Genomic DNA, 21,822 nt, shown 5'->3' with positions numbered 1-21,822 from the left:
AAGATATAATCCATGTAATGAGAAACAAATGATTTCCATAATCTTATCGAAATGGGATAACCAGTCCACTTAGTTGATAGTTTCAGGACTGCGTGCTCAAAAACAGCGTCGTCAGGCGAGGTACTCGTAAACACATGCCGTATTCCGAACAAACTACCGTAAGGCGAATGATTTAACTGTTATCTAACGACAATAATTTTTTTTATTGCGCTAAGAGACGTAGGAGAGTTTCTGGAAGATGGACTACAGCTTCTCGATGAGGATGGCCGAGGCACCACCGCCTCCGTTGCAGATTCCAGCCAAGCCATACTGTCCAGGCTGCAGGTGCAGAGCCAGCCTGCCCGCGATCCGTGCTCCGGACATTCTGCGTGAGCGCACGCGCAAACCTGCTTAGCCAAGTAACCTCGAGTATAAAATCGGCATCCACGTAACGCCGTCTCTTTTTCGGCGTAGCGTTGCCGCCGTTTAGCGACCCCACTCCAATTTCTCGCACAAGCCCCGGTAACAATAGTCGTGAGCGATTTCAGTTGGTCAAAGCAAATCAGTCAGACAATAGGAATCGCAATGACAACGCATAACCTTCCTGATAAATTGCATTGATCGACTGTCACATTTTTGTGGATCTCTAAGCTAATATATTTATGACTCAACGTTAATATCTTCAGACGAATACCAAATCAATACAAGAAAGCTCTGCTTTTCAGGACAAACACCGGTTCAGTGCTATGCGGGTTGAGCATACTTGTATAAGGAAATTCGCATGTAAGCCCTTAATGTATTACAATTGCTTCGCAACGCGTGATAAGGCGCGCCATAAACAAATTTCCACGCGATTTCCTGGTAGCTACACTTCACCACGATTCGTAGCGTCCGCAAATCGGCTGAAAATGATCCGGTTAGCAAAATATACAGCCATTGTTAAAAATATGCAAGCCACCTTGCTCGAGTGTTTTGCAGCCCATTGTGCCGATGTCTAAGTGGGCATCGCCAGCGCTACATATATTTCTAAGGTGAGGGCGCTACTTTATTCTCCATTTCATGGTCAGAGCAAATGTTCAACGAAATCGCAAGGACAATTTTGTTCGTCTCTTTTGCAATGTCAATGCATGCCAATACAGTGATACAGCACATAGGCAGCTACTAAACGTATAGGATTCCTACTGTATGGCCCTTTAGGAAGCACATTGACATTTCAACTACATTTTTTACAAAGGGCTCATGTGCTATGCATTATCCTCTGGCAATGTACGGCCATCGGGGGGACGTCAGTGCAAGAACGTAGTTATTGTCGGTTGATGAGTAATGGGGTGGGGCATTCTCGCTGGTTCAATTCGCACCCCGGTGTCTCGCGCAAGAGAGGAAGAATGATTTCTGTTTCAGTCGACTCCGTTCAGTGCCATGCACCATTGAGCCGCTGGGAGAGCTATAATCACAGCATGTGCTTCGCGTAGACCATCGATGGCGACTAAACTCACCCAAGTGGATGTCCAAGGCTTACGGCGCCCCCATGAATGTTGACCTTTGAACTGTCCAGACTGAGATGTTTCGTGTTGCAAAGAACGGCAGCGCTAAAGGCTTCGTTGATTTCTATCATAGACATGTCCTCCATCTTCAAGCCGGCCTGATTCAGCACCTACCAAAAGGCGAACGACAAGAAGGCATTCAGCGATGCTGCGGGGAAATATCCATGCATGGCGCTTTACACATGAGTGGTTTCCGGGTCCAGCCTATTGAAACGTGAGCAGACCTTAGCCCGCAGTGAAGTCCTTCACCACAGAAGTCTATATATACGTCACTTTCACGTCACCGCAAAGCACTGCGGCTGATAGACAAGATATATAGTTCCTTCATAGGTCATACCTAGTAGATAGATCGTGCACGACGAAAACAATCACACTTGAACTATATTGCACCGTTTGTCTTGCTGCATCTGCCAGCTTTTCGAGCCTGAAATGTCCGCATAAGCAAAGTTCAGTCTGCTGTCGGACAAAATTGCTTTGCTCGGTGATTTCCAATGAACTCTGTCACTAGTCCAGAAAAAACTTTTAAAAGAGAGACGAATTTATGGGCTACTCTAAAGATAGGGCGCTCCTGTTTGCATCATACATATCTCGACCTTTCTTCGCTTTTAAGAATTGTGGACCAGTGCAGTTTTCCCAAACACAATTCCTCGCTTAAGAGTGGGGGGGGGGGGATCTTCGGGTTTTGGGGGGGGGGGGGGGGGGGGGGAGTACTTTGCCGCTCATCCCCTTTCTTAAATCTTATACCCACTCTCCATCGGTTTAGATTGGACGCGGCAACTACGCTTCCATTTCGTAGATTTCGCAAGTAAATTATGCGAAAGATAACGGAAATTAAGGATAATTTGACGGGAGCGTAAAAAGTGCCTTTCAGTTACTCCTAATAGTGAGTGCCTACTGTTTGATACTTCATGAGAAGCCCAAGTTTCTCAAGATCAGTGTAGAAACGGCTGTGAAAGAAAGCACACCTGACCTTGGGCATTGCGTGTGCAGGTGCTACGCAGAAGTGCAGCGGCTCCAGCGCTGCATCGGCGAAGCCTGCATATGAGAAAAAAAAAATGAAGCGGCGAAAAAAGTAGTGCGTTTCTCACAGGCCGGATGGTAAGAGTCCTGGCTATTTCCTCCGCCCTCAGTGCCATGCAGTGCGCCTTCAACTGAGTGTGGCGACCAGGAGAAGCGGACGGACAGGCAGCATAGCACGAGTATCAGCAAGCAGTAGTTGCCTCGCATTTGCGTCTGTCTCTTCTGTGTGCTTTTTAGCCACCTGACTGTCTTACTCTCTGCTTCCCAAAGATAGGCTCTCCTTCACGCGGCGTAAGCGCTATTGCCGCACACATTCGCAGTCCACTTTGAACGCTCTAGTCTGTCACCCTAGCCGGCAAGCAATGACAGCTGTAAAGAAAGGAGCAGTATTAATGCTTTACGCTTTGCGAGGTTCTCAAAATTTAGTAGCATGAGCGTTGGCCGCAACTGGCTGGCCTGATATCCGTTGCCTATCATGACTGAGCCAGCGTGTCATAGTGTACCATGACTGGGCGGCGTCCGTGTGTCGGACGTTCGTGCACCCACCCTGGGCCCTGGCCTGCATATTTTTCACTTACCCACGATGCGCGCAATCGGCTTCACCCCGAGCCTGTCGGCTGCTTGGCGAGTCATGAGCACACAGGCAGCTGCTCCGTCACTCAGCGTACTCGCATTGGCCGCCGTGATTGTGCCTGCAGGGACGAAGCGCTTGATCTGTCGCCATCATCACTACAACCAGGAGCCCCACCACCACCCGTCATCATCACCTTCATCACCATGACCACCAAAAACACACTGTCATCTTCAGGCCAACTACGTCCGCAGCAGGAAAAATGCCTGTTCCACCGATCCCCAATCAGCCGCGTCCGGCGCCAGGTGCTGCTAATTTTTCTCCGCAAACTTCCTAATCTGATATTTACCTACCTGACCCTCTGCCGCTCCCGGCTACGGTTTGGTTCTTTTAGAATCAAACCATCAATTATCATTTCACCGCATTGCTTATGTCACTCATGTCTATCTCCCTTTTCTGATTCCTGGTAGCCTGTCCGTAATAGTGTGTTTATTTCCTTACCAATGGCGCCCTTACCTGTCTCTTTGAGTTCCTCTGTCAGTTTCTATAGCTCTATGCGCTGTTCTTAATTTGATTGCAAGCTTCTTCGTTAGCCACCATGGTTCAGCACCGCAGATGAATACTGTCGAGGCAGAATTATTAAATACTACATTCTGGTGGGGATGATCGTTAAGCTGATCTCTAAAAGCTGAGGTTCTATCACATGCACTAAACCCCATTGTTATTCCCCTAACTGCTTCTATATTATGGTCGGCATCCGAGCTGCCTGCTTGGCCTAGAAAGAGACAGTCCTATACAGCTTATAATGCTTCGCTGCCTATCCCAAACCATTTTTATTCCCCACACTGTTCATCACTACTCTCTTTTTTCATATAATATTTCGCTACAGTTCTACTTAGAAGATTTAAGTTTTCAGCTGTGCACTGCAGACGGTATCCTAGCTCAGTCGTTAGCAGTACAAACGCATAAGAAAATAGTAAGTTAAATAAGCGTTGTTCATAAATTCATTTGGCTGGCTCTTCTAATAACATGCAGCGAATAGCGGCGGAGCTTGCCTGACGCCCTTCTTTGTTGGGATTCAATCATTTTTCACGTGGAATGCTATGTACACTGTGCCCTGACCAAGGCGAGTCACTATGGAATCTTAATTCCCAAACGGCACAGCGCCTTTTCCGCGTCTCTTGGTCCTGAATGATTAAGGGTTGCGTGCAAAAGAATAAGGTACTCTAACGGCTACACTTAGTAAAAAGCACCTGGACTAAATCCAGCCACCTGGGCTTCTTTGCGCCGAGATATCAGACGTTACATGGGCGTTTTTGCATTTCCTATCCATGTTTTCGTCAGAGGCACCTCCTGCCAATACAACCTGGACAACAAGGTACTCTTAGATCTGACAACTTATAATCTACGAAGTGCTCGCTGTCTGCTGACATTTCACATAAGCAGTCGTTTGTAACTTTCCTTAACTTTCAAATGGAGTTAAACAGCTAGTTTGTGTATGCGGAAAAAGAGTAGAAGGAACTTGTATTGAATTTTGGCGAAGCTTGAAAAGCTTAGAAAAGACAGGAAAGCGAACAAAATCTACATGACACCAATATGCGCTGATAAGAGAATAGGCGGGGGTAGTTGAAGTATTAAGTTGATATTTTAATATCTTTGACTTTTCCGTGAGTTGCATAAGCTATGCCACAGTCCCCCAATACGCCGCGGTACCTGCCAGTTGGCGTAGTGGATAAAAAGAATGATATGCAGATGTTTGAATTTAATGAATCAAGGTTTTTAAAAACTTTTTTTAACGACTACAGTGCACCGTCATTAAATTTCGATCATGCTGCCTAGCGGGTACATTGTCCGAACATATTTATAAATAGTAGTTTTTTAATAACTTTATTAAATTCATTCTTTCAGGCAAAATCTTTAAAGAATAAAATGAAATACGCTGTATAACGTAACCAGCATCCCGTAGGCACGACAGAGCTTCAGCTGTGCTGCTGGGCTTTTAATATTTGCGACTGCTTCCACTTGAGTTTAACCCACCGGGATGGCCCAGTGGAAATGACATTCGGCTGCTGATGCCAATGTCGCAGGTTCGAATCTCGGCAGCGGCAGCCACGTTTCGATGAAGGCGAAACCCGTGAGCTGTGCGATGTCAGTGCACGATGAGGCGCTAAACTCCGCATACCCTAGCAATTTCAACTGAATGGAATTAATTTAAACTAATAAACGTCCTGCATAAGAATGGTTCCTTATATGGACATGTCCTCGGCCGTGGCAGCACTTCGGGCATCTGGCTGGAAGTCGACACCACGTGCGGCGGTCCCTGATAGCTTGGCTTTCGCGGAAGCCTATCATTATCACGAACAAGAGCGTGCTATTCCGACAGGCTGCGGTAGACAACGTTAATGGCTGTCATGTGCGCGTGCAGCTTATAGCAAAATAATTTTTGCTCATGGGAATCTGGGAGCACAGGCAGGCAGCTGAGCCATGAAAATATACCATATTTGTTTACTACATTGATAATCAAGTTTGATCTCTTGCGATTATACATCCTTGCGGATACGCTGCCGTGCTTCCACTATTTCCGCGAGATCAACCGTGGCACGGTGGCTGATGAAAATATAAATCAATCTGAAGAAAAATCATCATTGCATAATACCAGTCACGGATTATTTCTTGGCAGAGCATCTGCTAAAAGCATTAAAATGATGTACCGTCTTTACTAAACGTAACCAGTTTTCGTCATTTGCTTCTCGCTCGTATATTGGAGCTCTTACGGCTTCCCTAAAGATCAAAGCATTGGGAAGGTGAGGACAAGAGTTTTTCCTACCTTACACCGATATAAAGCCCGAGACGTGGCATAAGTGCTTCATTTTAGGACTGAGAATCAAATCATGCAGTCTGGTTACTTTTTTTTCAGACAGTACACGCGAGAAGCCACATGTCACGTTTAATCTTTCCCTGAAAGATCTTTACTTGAAGTCATAGGTCCAATATGTATGAAGCATCGCTTCACCTCAAAGAACTCCTAGAATTCTCTAAGCAGGCCCGGATCAGCATGTGCTTCACTGAAAATAAGCGAGGTGTCATACGCCATGAAGAGCCATATTTAACAATTTCTTCCTTGAAGGCATCGCATAAATATTCATGCTGCCATGTTTGCTCCAAAATGGCGAATTTTTAAAAATACTTTAGCTTGTTAATACTCTCGCCTCATTTATAAAACTGGAAATGAGTTTTGGAATTGATCAATACTTGTGTGGGTGAGGGCAAAATTATAAGGAAATTTGTGGGACCCGTCTTCCTTTAGTTAATATACCTATCGGTGAGTATTCAAAAACGGAGGTTTTGGGTTGCGTGATATTACAGCGCCAGCGCCGTTTACTTTCAGATAACGTCTCTCATGCGGTTATCACTCTGTAATGAACATGTAAAGAAAAGAAAATCATGATTATACGGCTTCTGACCTCGCGTGAATACAAAAAAAACTAAAAAACTTGAGGACCTTCTCAAGCCCATTCGTTAATAAAATGCGATATCATTTGGAAGTTGGCCAACCCATCAAAATTCTAAAGGACCTCCAGAATAGTAAGAGAGTAATTACTCATTGACATCCCCCAAAGCGCAGGATGGATGTTAATGAGTTATTACTCTTATTCCAAGTCTACTTTAGCGTGAGAGATTCCTTTAAATCATTTCACCGACCCCTAAACTTTTGGAAGTAGGACCACCTCAGAAAATGGATTAAGGTGAATTGGCATTAATGTGTGGACAAAGAAGGATTATCGGTTATTAGTGGGTGGATTAAGGTGGTTTAGTGGGGAAGTGAGGATTAAGGTGCGTTACTGAGTGGGATTAATATAATACCATATGATAACCCAATGGAAGGTATTCGAACATTCTGGTCCTTTGATTTTCAAATTTGGCGGATATAATGACATCATGACCCTCTCGCCCAATCAGAAAATTTCGTTACGTGGAAAATCGGTGTTTTTGCAAGGCGACAGCCGCAATGCTATCGCATTAATAATCATCAGCATAATCATCATCGCCCCAACAAATTTTCTTATCTCATACTTCCACTAACGTATTTTCCCGTCGCCTGCTACACCTTCGTTCTCCTTACCATCCATTTCAGTAGCCTATAATGAACCATCGGTTATCTATTCTCCGCACTGTATGTTTCACGCACCAGCGATTTCTTTTCTTGATTTCATCTCCACGTTGACGCCAACCCGATGACGTTATCCCTCTAATTTTTATATCCATCGGTCGCTCTGTCCTTAGTTACATTTCAGACTTCTTCGTTTGCCTCTAGGAATATATGCCCCTCAGGTGAGTACTTGCCTGACGCAAGTCTTAGTTAAGTTGACCTTGAGTGATGCTAGTAACCTGACCTTCATTAACTCAAAGCACTTGCCGAATGTACTCCTTCCCTTTCCTATCCTGCAATCTCTATTTCTCTTCCAACATGCGGATCAGCGGCCACTGAAGTTCGGATCAAGATTTGTGTTCTGGTTAGAATCAATAGTAATGGAGTGATCATCTCACCGGCTTCCTTGTCGAATGCAGGCGAAAGGGTTCTGAGCTTATCGAAATCAACCCGCTTGTACTCCTCGTCTTCAGAGACCACCACGGCCGGTTTGCCACGCTTGCCCGGTATGGTCACTGGCACAATTTCCCGGGCTAGCACACCATCCTGTTCACGGTGTCATGGGGAGTAAACACAGAAGGAAAAAAAGTTGTACGTTGATGACACTTCTACCTTCCAGAAGTTTAAGTTTATTAGGGCCCTTTACCACCCTTAATTATGTCTGTCACTGTATCTGAGTTTATCCTTTTTTCGGATATCCTCTCGTTTCTGCTGCATTCAATAATAAAAAAAACTGGTAGTCACCATCTGGTCGTGCCCAATTTCTCTTGTGGGTAGGCGCCATTGTATATTGAGGACAACAAAAACAATACGGGAGTATTGTGGGCATGAAAATTAATATCGAGCATTATTATCAAATTGCTAAAGCAATTTCTACCAGAGAAAGGTGCTGTCAGGATCTTGGATTATTTACCCAACTTGGGAGCTCTTGAAGAGTCACAGCATTATATAACGCTGAAGGTGATCAAGCACATGAAATGGCTGCTCAAGTCAATTTGTTATTTTTCGAGCCCTCGAGGATATGTGCCATGTCGGTGCAACTAATATTATAAAAGGGTTCTCGATAAGTTTTGCTTCCTGTGATATTACGTTTTCGTTAAGCGAAGGAGTAAATTGAGGAGATGTTTCGTTCAAGTTTGGGACGCTTTATTTTTTTTTTCTCAGAACGAGACCATTTTTCTATATAGGTTCCACTAGCGATGATGCTCTTTTGTCAACTTCGCAATAGACCGTGCGCGCTGGTTGAAGGCGCGTGTTGACGACACCCCTGACGCATTGCGTTGGTGATTTCTCTGAATGACCCCTCTCTTGTGTTTTTGTTGTCTTTTCTAGCGGTAAGGTGGGTGATAGGAGAGGCAGGACAGCTGCCTTCAACCATGTGTGATGTCATGCACAGACTGTAGTGTATTGTGCCGGAAGTCAATGACTGGTGGTGGTACGGCAAAGGATGATGAGTCCTTGGGAACTTGAGAACTTCCTATGTTCGCTGAAATGCAACATCTTTGAATTCCATCATGTACTCTTTCTGGGCGATGGGGTCCTCACGTTCAAAAACCAAAGGTTATGTATGTTAATCCTACTCTTTACTCTGCGCCTTCCCTCATAGCTGACGTGTCGCTTCGGGACGTGTTTAGAAGAGTTAATGGGCACAATACTCTTTGGAATGAGAATTACAGGCTACAGAACGGGTGTAACTGATTAAAGGTGGACACATTGAAATAAATAGTTTCACTCAAGAACGAAGGGCCTGGTGACCGCTTAAAGTACGAACGAAGAGATTTGAGGAGCATTAAGAGACGATACAGATAAATAAAATACTCATAAATAAGATACTCATAAGTAACACCTTGTGCTCGTTGTACTGACGGGCTATTTCATAGCAGGAGTTAATATAATTTTCATTCAAATTTAATTGTAACCTTATTTTTAATTCTTATTTAATTTCAGCTTCAATTTCATGCAATCAACCATCAAATAAATCGATGTTTACCTTCACTGCCGCGGTAGATTTTTTGTAGCTCTCAATGGCGAAATGGTCCTGTTCTTCCCTGGTTACTTCGTATTTTCTGGCGGTATGCTCAACACAAGCGCCCTGAAAAGAAGCGCATGCTGATAAGCATGATACACTAATCAGCCTTTTCGACCATGACACCTTCGGAAAAACAAAAGACTCTACTTTTCCGTGCAAAAAAGAAGAAGCCGAGAGGCACATAAACTGAGCTGCCCAATTTTTTAAGTCATCCTATGCTTGCCGCATGTAATTGCAATACAAGTAGTCACCGCCTGGTTACGGCCAATTCCCCTTGTGGGTACGTGCCATTTTGTGAGGCAAATAAAAACAACATAAAAGCACAGAACCGTCGCTGGATGAAATACTGGCAATTTTGTATCTCTACGAAATTTCAGCCACGCTCACAAGTATGTAAACTGAACGCTTCGCGGTGATAAACCTTCTTTTGCAACTGATCAAAAAAAAAAAAAAAAACCTGCATTGGTAGCTGCTCACACTTAGAACAGCTCAAAAACACGGACACGGAAAGAGACCCACACGACGACGTTGTGTGCGCGTGTCGCTCGTCTGTACGTCTTTTGCGGAGCTCATGTCTTGTATTGTTTTCGGTGTTCCTAAGCATCACAAAAAAAACACGCGGGCAAGTCCACGTCATGTGGTGAGAACCTATGAAATACTGGCAATATAACATACCACATGGATCTTGTGAAAGGCGTCAGTCAATCCGTCGCTCAAAAGGCCATCCTGAAAATAGAATCGCGAATAACGTGAAATAAATGGTTGAGCATGTTATCATAAGTAACTAAACAAAACAGATCAGACCTCAGGTTAGCATGATTTTGCGAGATGAAATGTTGTAAACCTTCTGTTTGTGACGTCAAGTGCGCTCGAAGCATTGCTGTTTGCAAAAGTAATGTCCCTGTGACCAGAATGGAGGATGCCAGAATTCAGGAGAGGACGACTGAAAGTTCTCTATCTCTCTGGAAGAGACTTGTGGCATGCAACTCATTTTCTCGTCTTTAATTGTATGCGCAGGGGAGAGTTTTGACAAAGCCTACACACTATCTTTTTTTTCTGGTTTTGAAGTAAGCAAAGTTTAGTACATGGATTGATACCCCTTACTGGATTTCTATCAGACGCCATTTCTTCGAAAGTCATTCAGATATGCCCTCTGTTTTGCATTTCAGTAGGACATGGTCGGTATTCCGTTCCTAGGGTTGATGAAAAGGTTTAAAGAAGATTTTTTGTTTCGGTAATTAAAACTACATTTACTACCAATCTGCCTTTATTATTAGTTCTTTTTTTTCTAGAACGTGAATTTCACGCTGTGGAGGTTCGTGCTATAATTACCGTAGGTACGCTTCAATTCCCGGGCCTAGCCTATGACCGCGCTGCGGTAGACATCTATAGCAGGACTTGAGTACATAGCATCAGAGTATGGCTACGAAATGCTGGTTACGAATGGTTACGAATCTGCACGAAATGCTTTAGAAACTGCACAGCCTCTGCATTATCCATTTTGGTTTGTTTTGCACGAGGGGGTTCAATAAATTATCCACCTGATCAACAACGAAACAACATGACAAAATAAGTAACTTAAAAGCAATTCAGTGTAGTATCCTGACCATTCAATGCAGTTCAACGTTTGTCGCAGTGAATTTATGCTACTAGGGAAGAAGTCATCTTGCTGCTCATCAAATCAAGTTATTGCTATATTCTTGAAATCTTCATCGCTCGAAAATCTTTGGCCCAAAGAAATGTTTCTATATGCCAGGATATAAAATAATTGGAGAGAGCAAGGTTTGAACTGTAGCCCAGTCAACCATTGATATTCAGAGGATGTCCACAAATGATCATAATATCTAATATCATTTGCGGATATCCTCACGACGTCCATTCGATTTTCCACTGTCAAATTCAAATTCAAATTCGAACGTCAGTACGTGGATATTCACATGATATCCTGGTTCAGACTTTTTTTCTTGCAAAAAAGTTTGATCGGGAATTCTGTTCTCTTCAGCCTTGGCTGTAGTGTTGAGGAGCATAGCACTGCATCATAAAAGCACCACTCGCTTATGTCCCTGCGGTGGAAAGCTCCGGAGCTAGCTGAGCGGGGTTAAGAATTTATCGAAATACGAGAGAATATTTGAATTGCTCTTGAGAGAAGTTAAAGTCACTATAAAATTTTAAACACACCTCCATCGAAACGCGGCCGTGAGACAGATATTGCGCCATTTCATTTCCCCCAAAACCAATTTTCAAAGACACCGCCATCTTGTCACGGCGGGTGAAATGCCGCAGCCAAAGCTGTTGCGCACAAACACAATAAATGTTAAAATTTCTAAGGATATATAGCATAAATAAATATTTTCTATTTTTCGCTTCGCATTACGCTACCAATTCATAAGCCGTATGTCAGTCTGTCATTGAGGCGGCGCGCGCAGAAAATGCGTGACTGCCACCGCTGCTGCATCCATATGTTTTTTTGCTCCTACGAGGTGGTGGTTGTGTAGTGCGGCGCGCGGTTTGATTACGACGTTAGGCAAGCCCACGCCTGACTGCAGCCATTTGTTTTCCTCTGAGTTGGGTACTAGGATTTCGTCCTGAAGCCGGCAACAGCACATATTTCAAAGGTAAGCGCTAATCTTACTGTTTTGACCTCGACGCATTTGCTGCCATGCCCAAAGTGAAATGCAAATCCTGGTCTGTTCGTGCTGGCAGGATAATAACTGAGAAATCGTTTTCGCTACTTCAAGAATGCGAGAACGCGACGGAGCAGCGAGGGCCGGCATCGGGAGCACTTGAGAGCACACGTGCGGTCACAACGCATCGCCCACTTGCGAATCTCTTGTCGACCAGCATTGAGAGCAAGCTTCTAATGTACCCATTGTTGGCTCGGTACATATCGGCACCCCGTCATCGGGAAATCTGAGAATATTAATTCAGGGCGAGACCGTTTGCGATCTCTTATGTTGCAGCCAGTGTTGGAGAGGCATACACGAAGCACAACCGTCTTCTGCACCTAGCAGCGAGGAACAGGCTGAAGCAGCTTTGTGTTGCAAAATGACTGTGCTTCAAGCTAGGATTCCTGCACGCATTCTGCACCTAGCAGTGACTCTAAATGTGGCAGTGAGCATCGAAATACTTGCACTTATAATTTTGCCTTATGGGTAGTTTTTAGTTCAGGTAACAAGAAATGTTTTTAACAATGGACCATTTCCTTGTCGCATAAGAACAGGAAATGGGCTTCCGCTGCCAGCTGCTGCTTTTATAGGTTTTACCCTACAATACTACTTCTATGCATTTCAGATGGCATTCGCCATAATCGAGTTCACAGAAACTGTAGAGGTGGAAGTGGTCCCCTCAACTTGGATTGAGGGTGATATCTGCTGCTGGCCAGGTGGCGAAGCTGATAGAGTCACCAAGCTTGTGAGAACATCAGCAAAGCCACAAGACAACTGGGCACAGCATCCAGTTGAAGTAAAAGGTGTATTCTGTAAGTTGTGGGATGATTCATTAGTGGTGATCTCAAGTAACCTCACTTTAGTGTTGTGTTAAGGCTCTTATAACAGCCACTGAAAATGCATGTAATAACCTGTATGCATGTACCTTAGCTATTTGTGAATATCTCTGAACAATAGTGGTCATTGGGAACAATTGTGTAACCGATAAACACCTAGCTCGGCACAAACTAGCATGCATAATATATAATGTACTATTTTTCTACAACTATGCTCACCCTTACTATTTTATACAAATGTGTGTAGGCAATAAATAATAACAGCTAGGCAGGCAAGTTGGTGATACATGTTCCAGCACTTGTCCTGTTTTTCTCCCCTTTCGTCTGTGTTTTTCGCATGTTAATTGTTCTTGAACAATAAATAAGTTCGCCATTGTGGCTCAGTGATTATAGTGCTCGGCTGCTGACCCGAAAGACGCAGGTTCTATCTCTGCTGTGGAGGTCACATTTCGATGGAGGTGAAATGCTAGAGGTCCATGTGCGATGTCAGGTGGTGGAAATTTCCAGAGCCCTCCACTAAGGTCTAAGTCACTTTGGAATGTTGAGCCCCATAAACCAGACCAGACGAAATAAACAAGCTGTATTTAGCTACTGTGTTATGGAAAAATTTACTGAAAATGATCCTGCTTTCTTTTAAGGCTCATATGAGAATGCAAGGATGCGGCTCGAAAGGTCTCAATTCACATCGGACGTTGCCACAAGTGATGATGAACAGCCAAGACGACCAGTCCACAAGCCAAAGCGCCTAATTGATTCTGACTCTGATCAGTCACCATCGCCCCCCCCCCCCCCCCCCCCCAAAAAAAAAAGGCCCAAGAAGCCGGCACCAGCTGTGCACCAGCCTTACCCTCAGCCACCTGCAAATTTTCTGTCTTCCAGTATCTCACGTGAGTATTGTCCACATATATCAGCTTAGCCGCCAAATGTTTGGTTGTGTTCTCTTCTTTGAAATGCATTAGTATATATGCATCACTCATTGAAAATTGCCTGTGACTGCTAAATAATTTATAATAGAATTTCTTGATGCTGTTTCAGTTTCACCAACCGAGCGTTGTCTCTGACGTGTTTAGGTCGTGTGAGGCATGAAAAAAAATGAAGTATAATTGTTGATACATCGTTCTAATTCACTATAATGCTTAAGCCAGCCTGCTTTAAGATTTGGAACGACAGCATATCAGTGGTTTCATTGCAGCACTTTTCATGCCTCACATAACCTATACACTTCTTACATGTCAAAGCCATTGTTCGATGAATGAAACCGAAGCAGCATATGAGAAATTCACTTCAAAATTATTTAGCAGCCGTAGGCAGCTTTGTGGCTTCTGTGTACGGACTTGTAATGAATGATTGATGTTATATTGGTGTTCTATGTGCATTATGCTAATCTGTCATCCGTATAAGTTAAAGGACAACCACACTTTTTTAGAATTTTGTTGAAATTTAAGGATTCAAATCTATATAGACAGTAGGCAAAGCATGCTAAGTTATTTTGCGCTAGCATTGAAAATGACAACGTAATTGATGATTAAAGCCCAAGCTTTTTCCTCAGAGCACCGGACAAGTGCTGCGAAGCTCGGAATGATGTCGCGGATTTTAAGATTTGTTATTTCTGCTGCATTCACTCAGAGCTTGCCGTGCATCGTCAGATGCTGCCAAGCAACGCTTTAAAGGCTTTGCTATTAGACGTGCTCTTTTTTCCTTCAAAGCAAGCGTTTCTACTTCGAAAATGTACCAGCAACTTAGATGTCAACGTGTGCCCCCACCCGGTGCTATCTGTTTTAATCGGTGGTTATGTCACTATGTCAAATGCTAGCCCAAAAAGACTGTGTGCTTTGCCTACAAGTTTCACACATTTGTCCTATTTAAGCTCGTTGAAATCTAAAACTGCAATTGCCCTTTAGTATACTTACTAGTACAAATGATTCAAATTTAAGCCACTTTCTTGATCATCTTTAGTTATGGTGAGCTTTCCTGCAATAAGCATTTCCTCAGAAACTACTCCATAATTTTTCTAATCATCATTTCGTGCTCTTATTTTCACAGCTCTCTGGAAGTCAGGAGTGAAGACTTCAAGACCGGGAGTCTTGAGTGAAGAAAATAAACAGTATTCAATAAAAAAATTCAAAAATGTATTTTTCCTTGCCATTTCAAGTTTATTGTGTATGCACTAAGCAATAGTATGATGCTGTATACCTCTCCCAGGTTTACAACCATGGTGCAGTTGTGAAAGAATGTGTTGCAATTTCTTCTGAAAAACTGAGAAATGCTTATAATGTTGGTTTTGTTGAATGGATCTGACATAGTGTAAATGATATCTTTCACAACACAGTGCCATTGTCCTGCAAAAAACCTTATCCTGATGATCGATAGGGTTTTGGTGGAGTATTCAGGGTGCATGCATCATTATTCTGTGGGCGACAACGATCAATGTAGACATCTGGAGGGCATCGAGAAGACAGAAAGCAGATGTCAGTAGGACATTGAAAGGAAGCTTAAACTGTGTCCTGATGATGTTGATAGGATATCCTCTCATCTCTGAGGGTGCCCCTCGGACATTCTGTGGATGTCCATCCTTATCAAACCGAGTGTCCAGAGGATGTCCATATGACATCATATGGGCATTCATGGACATCATGTGGACATCTGATATCTTCAGGTAAATATCATGTGGATGACCAAAAGATATCACTTGGTTGGCTGGGTAGGGTCGGTGATTTAGCTCTTGGAACCCATATTGTCGAATGGCAGCTTTAGCTTTTAAGGAGGCGTATGCACCGGCGCGTTATGATGAAGGAACATCATGCCTGCTGAGAGCTTTCCGGCCTCTTTCCCTTTGTTGGCCTTCCACAATCAAGTGTTTGTGATCAGCACCACTGTCATCAGCCTGACTATGCTCACTCCAGTGCAAATGCCTCTTCTATATCTCTGCACTCAATCGCTCCGGCGCTAGCTGCGGGGCCAGCATAGTCCTGCAAAGTTTCTAATATCATCATCCCACCTAACTTACTGCTGTCTCGTATTACGTTTGACTTCTCTTGGAATCCAGTCCGTCAGCATTAACTATCATCCCTTATCTTGCCTTTGCATAACATGCCCTGCCCAAGCCCATTTCTTACTCTTGATTTCGACGAGGATGTCATTAACCCGTGTTTGATCCTTGACCCAATATGACCTCTTCACGTTTCTTGCCGTTACACCTGCCAATTTTCTTTCCTTAACTCGCTGCGCTGTCCTTAACTGAAGTGGAACCCTCTCCCACAACCTCCACGTTTCTACCACATCCCATGGGTGAGTATCGTTAAAATACAGCTATTATGTACTTTTCTTGTCAGGAATACTGGGACACTGCCTTTCATGATCAAAGCGCCAAATGCGCTCCACCACATTGTTATTCTTCTAGTTATTTCACTCTCGTTGTCCGGATCTGCCGTCTTGAGCTAAGTAGACGTATTTCTTTACTACTTCCAGCGTCTCGCTACACTGTTGATCTCTTCCGATTCTGTTGATGATTGCATTATTTTTCTACATATTAATTTTTAGACCCACTTTTTTTTTGCCTGTCCAGGTCATTATTCATGATTTGCGGTTTGTCCCCTACGTCACTTAACAGAGCAGTGTCATCGGCGAATCGCAGATTACAAAGGTATTCTGTACTAAGTCATGCTCAAAGCCGCCACACATTGTCAGGTCATGTTCACGTGGCTGCGACGTGCAGGAATATTTCGCTCCGATGCCGATCTTAGGCTGCAGAGAACTCAGACTTGCCTGCATATGGATGGTGCCATATGGCGTCTCGCCTCGCTTCATGTAGTACGGCACGTTCGACATGCTTTCCATTCCTCCGGCAACCATGACTTCCTGCAGAAAAAGGGAACGAAAATGCGGTTAGTGCCAACCCGCCTATGGCTTTCAGCCAGGGGTGTGCAGACAGATGTTGTGGCAAATCCATTGCAGAATTCAGTGCATCATTCTTTTTTGGCAGTGTATGCAGAGTCCCTGGTACGCCTTGGTTGACCAAATTTAATGATGTCCCAAAGCCTAAGCTCATAATTTTTATTTCCAATTTTTTAGAGACTTATGCTTAGCCAGGCTTGTTAAGGACACAGGAGAATATATTTTCTAAAATAACAAAATTTTAAACTAAGTTAACAGCAAATCGTGCAGTTCGCTGCAATTCTCTCAGGCATAAACGGAAAGACGAGGGCTCCGAAGCGTTGAGCAAGAGGGTTAAACATAAATGCAGGACAGTGCTGCGAGCCATGGTAAAAAAAATGGTAGGCGTAACGTTAAGAGACCGGGAGCGGGCAGAGTGGGTGAGGGAGCAAACGCGGGTTAATGACATCGTAGTCGAAATCAAGAGGAAGAAATGGGCTTGGGCAGGGCATGCAATGCGAAGGCAAGATAGCCGATGGTCGTTATGGGTAACGGAGTGAATTCCAAGAGAAGGCAAGCGTAGCAGGAGACGGCAGAAAGTTAAGTGAGTGGATTAAATTAGGAAGTTTGCAGGCATAAGTTGGGCGCAGCTGGCAAAGGGCAGGGTTAAGTGAAGAGATGGGAGCGGTCTTTGTCCTGCAGTGGGCGCAATCAGGCTGATAATGATCTTGACTATTATTATTTGACTCGCTTTTAGCAGATCACTTTTTCGTTATCATGGTCGTGGCTCTGGACAAAAAAAAGATATTTTCTAAACAAAAATTTAACTATGAGTGAAATCCACTTCAGTAAATCTAATCGTAGTATAAGAGGCAATGGGTTTAAGTTTGCACACCGAGGAAACAGTTCGAACAAAGTCGATGAACACACACTGAAATATAACTGGAATAAATCTCCAAGTAAATGCGTTCACTTCATTCTTTCATCTATGAAAGAAAACAGTATACGGTTTACAATGTACGTACAAATGGAAAACAAGGCAGTGAAGATTAAGTGTTGTAAAAAAACGGCCCGCCTCACCACCATCGCGAAGGTAACTCACCATGTCATTCACAAAGCAGCTCCACATCTCTATTACATTAAGAATTCAACTGTAAGCACAGGTGCATAATAAGTGCGAATTTTTCGCTTCTTGATGCCTACTCAGTTGCTCGCTCAGCAGGTTGCAACCTTGCATTTTGCCTTCACAGGAGCGATACGGTGAAGAGCGGCCAGATGAAAGTTTAAGCTGAAGTAGGAGCAACGGCCACAACGCAGCTTCTGATGATGATGATGATGATGATGATGATGATGATGAAGGGCAGCTTTGGCCAAAGAGCGCCGTGACACAAGGTAGGTTTCATTGCAGAAGGCGGCGTTACAGACCCAAGCATTTCCCCCTAAAGAAGCCGAGCATCAGGCAGGGGAAAGCTTGTACCCATTGTATCACCGGTGGGTACCCGGCGGCACTGGGGATAGAACCCCGCGCCTCCCGCATGCGAGGCGGATGCTCAAACCACTATAAACCACCGCTACGGTTACAGCGCAGCTTCTACCGGATTTACTTTCTCATCACGCAGGAGCTATTGCTTTTGACGGTGGCAGCGCAAATACTTCTCTATTCAACTGTCCCTCAGGTTTTGCACTGACCACACGGTACGCAGTATAAATAAATCTCAAATATGACAGGCCTCACCTGGGAGCCGCACATCAGGCTTTGTGCTGCAAGCATGATAGCCTTCATTCCCGAGGCACAGAGCTTGTTGATTGTAGTGCATGGCACCGACTCTGGTACGCCTGTGCAGAGAGGGAACACGGGTTTTGATGAGTTCGTGAACAGGCTGGTCAAAGAGCTAATTATATATTTTACTGTTAGCAAAAAGAAAAAGAGACATTCAAGAGAACGGCGACGAACAGTTATTACTACTATTTGGACTGTTCGTCTATGAGCATCTCATTGTATCTTATTGCTCGCTGCGTCATCTCGAGGGTATACTAGTTTTAGCTCTCACTTTTAATGAATGTGCCCATCAGTATGGAAACGTAAGAATATGTAGTATAGATATATTGCCTCCGGAGTGAACTGTCTGCTTCCTGCAGTGAAATATCTGTTGCTTGTTTTATAACTCGAAGAAACATCTAAGCAGTGTTGCAAGAAATCTCGAAAATGTATTATAACGACAACACTTAGAGTCTTGGACAGGTTTTTCAGCAGTCGGGCTAGGATTCATATACTGCCTGGTATGCGTTCGTCTAGGCGCCTTCTCTTAATAACCAGAGCTAGATGGGCTGTTACTGCGAATCAAAAGCGGCCAGCTGCCGGGCGTAATTTTTATAAACTTAGTGAAAAATGCACTTCGAGCTTGTTGGTGACAGACTCAGAATAGCTGGCGATAAAAATGTACAGCACACAGGTTGGTGCGGTTACTTTCTTCTGGGCTTTCATAGACGATATCAAATTGGCCTTTAGAAGCGTATCATACGCAGCATTCCATGTTTTTTTGTTTCTTGAAGAATATTGTAGGATGCGTAGGACAAGTCATGTTATTTGGCGTTAATTTTTACAGTTTAGTTTTCAGCCGTTTACTCCGCTCGAACACATTGCGGACAAGCCGCCGTTGCGTGACGTCTCATGCAAGAAGATGCTGGTATGTTTGTTTTCCCGTGCTTACCTGCTCCGAGTGCTGCCTGTCTTGCCGGATTCATGCCGGCGCCAGCCGACAGAACGTTGCCCATGAAAACTTCCTGTACATGCTCGCACGCTATGCCTGAAAATCGAGAACATACGCACTTAGCCCGCTGTTAACAGCACCTGTAAAATCAGCACAGGTGTAACGCAAGGCGCAGTGAAAGAAACATCTGGCAACCACTTCTGGTATTCCGATTGTTGCTTAGGGCTGAAATGATGTCATTAACGTTGTTCATACTTCACCTGCTTTCTTTACTGCTCCCTTGATAGCGATGGAGCCAAGTTCCGTAACTGCCAGCGAGGCCAGTGAACCACGAAATGCTCCGATGGGTGTCCTTGCGAACGAAGCAATCACAACTTCCTATAAAAGATAAATGACGATTGCTCTCAATCAAGAAATTGAAGACTAAAAAGTTTTCAAACATTCTACAAAAAGCGCCGATATCCTCACGTCCCTGTTACGAAAAAAAAAACAGCAGAAAGTTGATTTAAAAACTGCAGTAAATAGCTAGATGGCCCTCAGCCCTTGGATCATAAGTGAGATCCGTAATCTAATTGGGCTTGCGTTGGCGATGTTACGTGCACTAAGTAAATTGGCGCACCCAAAATGTTAAAGGGAAATCACCACACAGAGCAATTGTATGCCTCATAATTTTCCTTCGTTTTTACTTCGACATTTTTTCATCATTGGCTGCGCGTTTGCAATACGCATAACCTCCTAGATTTGTTATTGGTAAAAGTTTTTATTCATGGAGAACGGGTTACTTCTTTTATCCTGCTATAATTTCGTTTTGATGACTCTTCTTTGTGACTACCGTTCTCATGTGTTGATTTTGGAGTTTTGAAGCTTTTTTCACATTAGGATAAAATTATTGTTTATCCAGCTATGCGCTGCCTGCGGCTGTATAGGAAAGATGAATGGGTCTCTTAGGAGCTTCGAAGTTAAAGAATATTTCGTTCTGGTTCGAGGATCAAACGTTGGACCACCGCTTGTCCGGGTTAGAGTTTTATATTTCGAAGCATTTTATCCTGTTCGTCATAACTTCGTTGTCAGTGGCGAAAACTTTCAATGAAGAAGTGTGGCTGCTTTTCTAGGAGCAAATTATTTGGAAGTTGTGCACAGTACATCCCATTTCCGTGGTGGCAGCAACGTGAAATGACGGCAACACGAGAGTTAAGGGACAGGTCTCGACTGTCCTTTTCCTTGGCGCTCGTGTCATTGTCTTTTCGTGCTGATCCCCGCAAGGAATACTTCCAACAAGTCCAAATTGGTACTATAGACATGTAGTGTTACTTAATATACTCTTGTTCCTTTTGCCGGAGGCCCGTACAGCCTCTTCAGGCCAAACGGTTTGGCTATTGAGCCCTTGAGCCTTTCGGGACATGTGCTCATGTTACGTTTCACCTGTGCTGTGCACCCCATATAACGTTTCATCAGCTACCCCCGAAACCACTAGACTAGTTTTATGCTTGAAGTCGCTAGCCGTGCTTGTTTGGTTAAGTTTGTGGGTGATTCAAAGCGTCCGCTCATGTGCGGCTTTTAAGGAAGAGCCACGAAAACAGCTTATAACATGCTCGCTTACATTCAAACCATGGCGTGCGTTTTCGTGGCTGGTCATCTTGTGCAGCACAACAGTGGCAGCCTGCAACGAAGATAGAAAGCGCCCACTGTTCGTGTTAACAGTAGTATAGTCACACCAGCAAAAACAACCTCCATCACTGACGGCAATGCAATTAAAACAATTATAACAACAATATCTCACAACATGATGCGACGTTACTCTCCTCTCACTAACGCTCAGGAAACGTAGAGCAAACAAAACAATCAGGCAACCGTAACGTGGTAGGTACAGAAATAAAAGGTGCCCCCAAAAAGGCAAAGTTTGTGCGTTCCGGGAAAATTAGCGAACAAATTAATGGTTAGGTTGTTTCAGACTCGAGAGCAGTCATTTTTTTTTTAATGTTGGGCATGCGTGTCCTGGCAAAAAAGAGCGCTACCCTGACTACGCTTGTGCCCGAGTCTGGTTAGCGCTGTAAACACTCTGCAAGCACCAACTATAGACCAAGGCTTCACGCTGAGCAATTCTGTGGTTATCGTATGACGTCATAGGGCCTCCACAGCGAAGCACGATCAGGCTCGAGAGATCCAGCTTCGTCCCAAATTATGGCATATGTCGCAGCTCCAGTTCACTGAAACAGGATAGTTGGTCGAGCAAGTGTTCATCGTGGGTGCGCTAAAGCTGCAGCGCGAACACGAAACAAATACATAGAAAGCGACGCAAAATGAGGACATGCGCTGACTGTAGTCTGCGGATGCACATGTTGTTTCGAGTTCCTTTCTCTATGCATGTTTTTTAGTTCGCGCTGCAGCTTTGCGCACTCAGCTTCAGTTCGGCGCATTGGATGGAATAGAGGCGCTCTTTCAA

General features: G+C 44.1%; 1 protein-coding gene across 1 annotated transcript; it reads right to left on the bottom strand.

The window, feature by feature from the left end:
• Window positions 1-202: 202 nt before the first annotated feature.
• On the bottom strand, window positions 203-21,033 carry Acat1 (Acetyl-CoA acetyltransferase 1). Its single transcript, XM_077629928.1, has 12 exons — window positions 20,980-21,033; window positions 19,640-19,757; window positions 19,380-19,475; window positions 18,404-18,504; window positions 16,561-16,653; window positions 9,969-10,019; window positions 9,255-9,356; window positions 7,663-7,810; window positions 3,122-3,235; window positions 2,494-2,558; window positions 1,476-1,633; window positions 203-364 (listed from the first exon to the last, which is right to left on the bottom strand). The coding sequence occupies exons 1-12, from the start codon at window positions 21,013-21,015 to the stop codon at window positions 244-246; spliced, it is 1,203 nt and encodes a 400-aa protein (XP_077486054.1). The 5' UTR covers window positions 21,016-21,033; the 3' UTR covers window positions 203-243.
• Between the last annotated feature and the right edge of the window lie 789 nt (window positions 21,034-21,822).

Source organism: Amblyomma americanum, chromosome 7, assembly GCF_052857255.1.
Source record: "Amblyomma americanum isolate KBUSLIRL-KWMA chromosome 7, ASM5285725v1, whole genome shotgun sequence".
In the NCBI taxonomy this organism is placed as follows: Eukaryota; Metazoa; Arthropoda; class Arachnida; order Ixodida; family Ixodidae; genus Amblyomma; species Amblyomma americanum.
The sequence above is the reverse complement of the archived record's forward strand: the minus strand, read 5'-3'. Positions and strand labels throughout refer to the sequence as shown.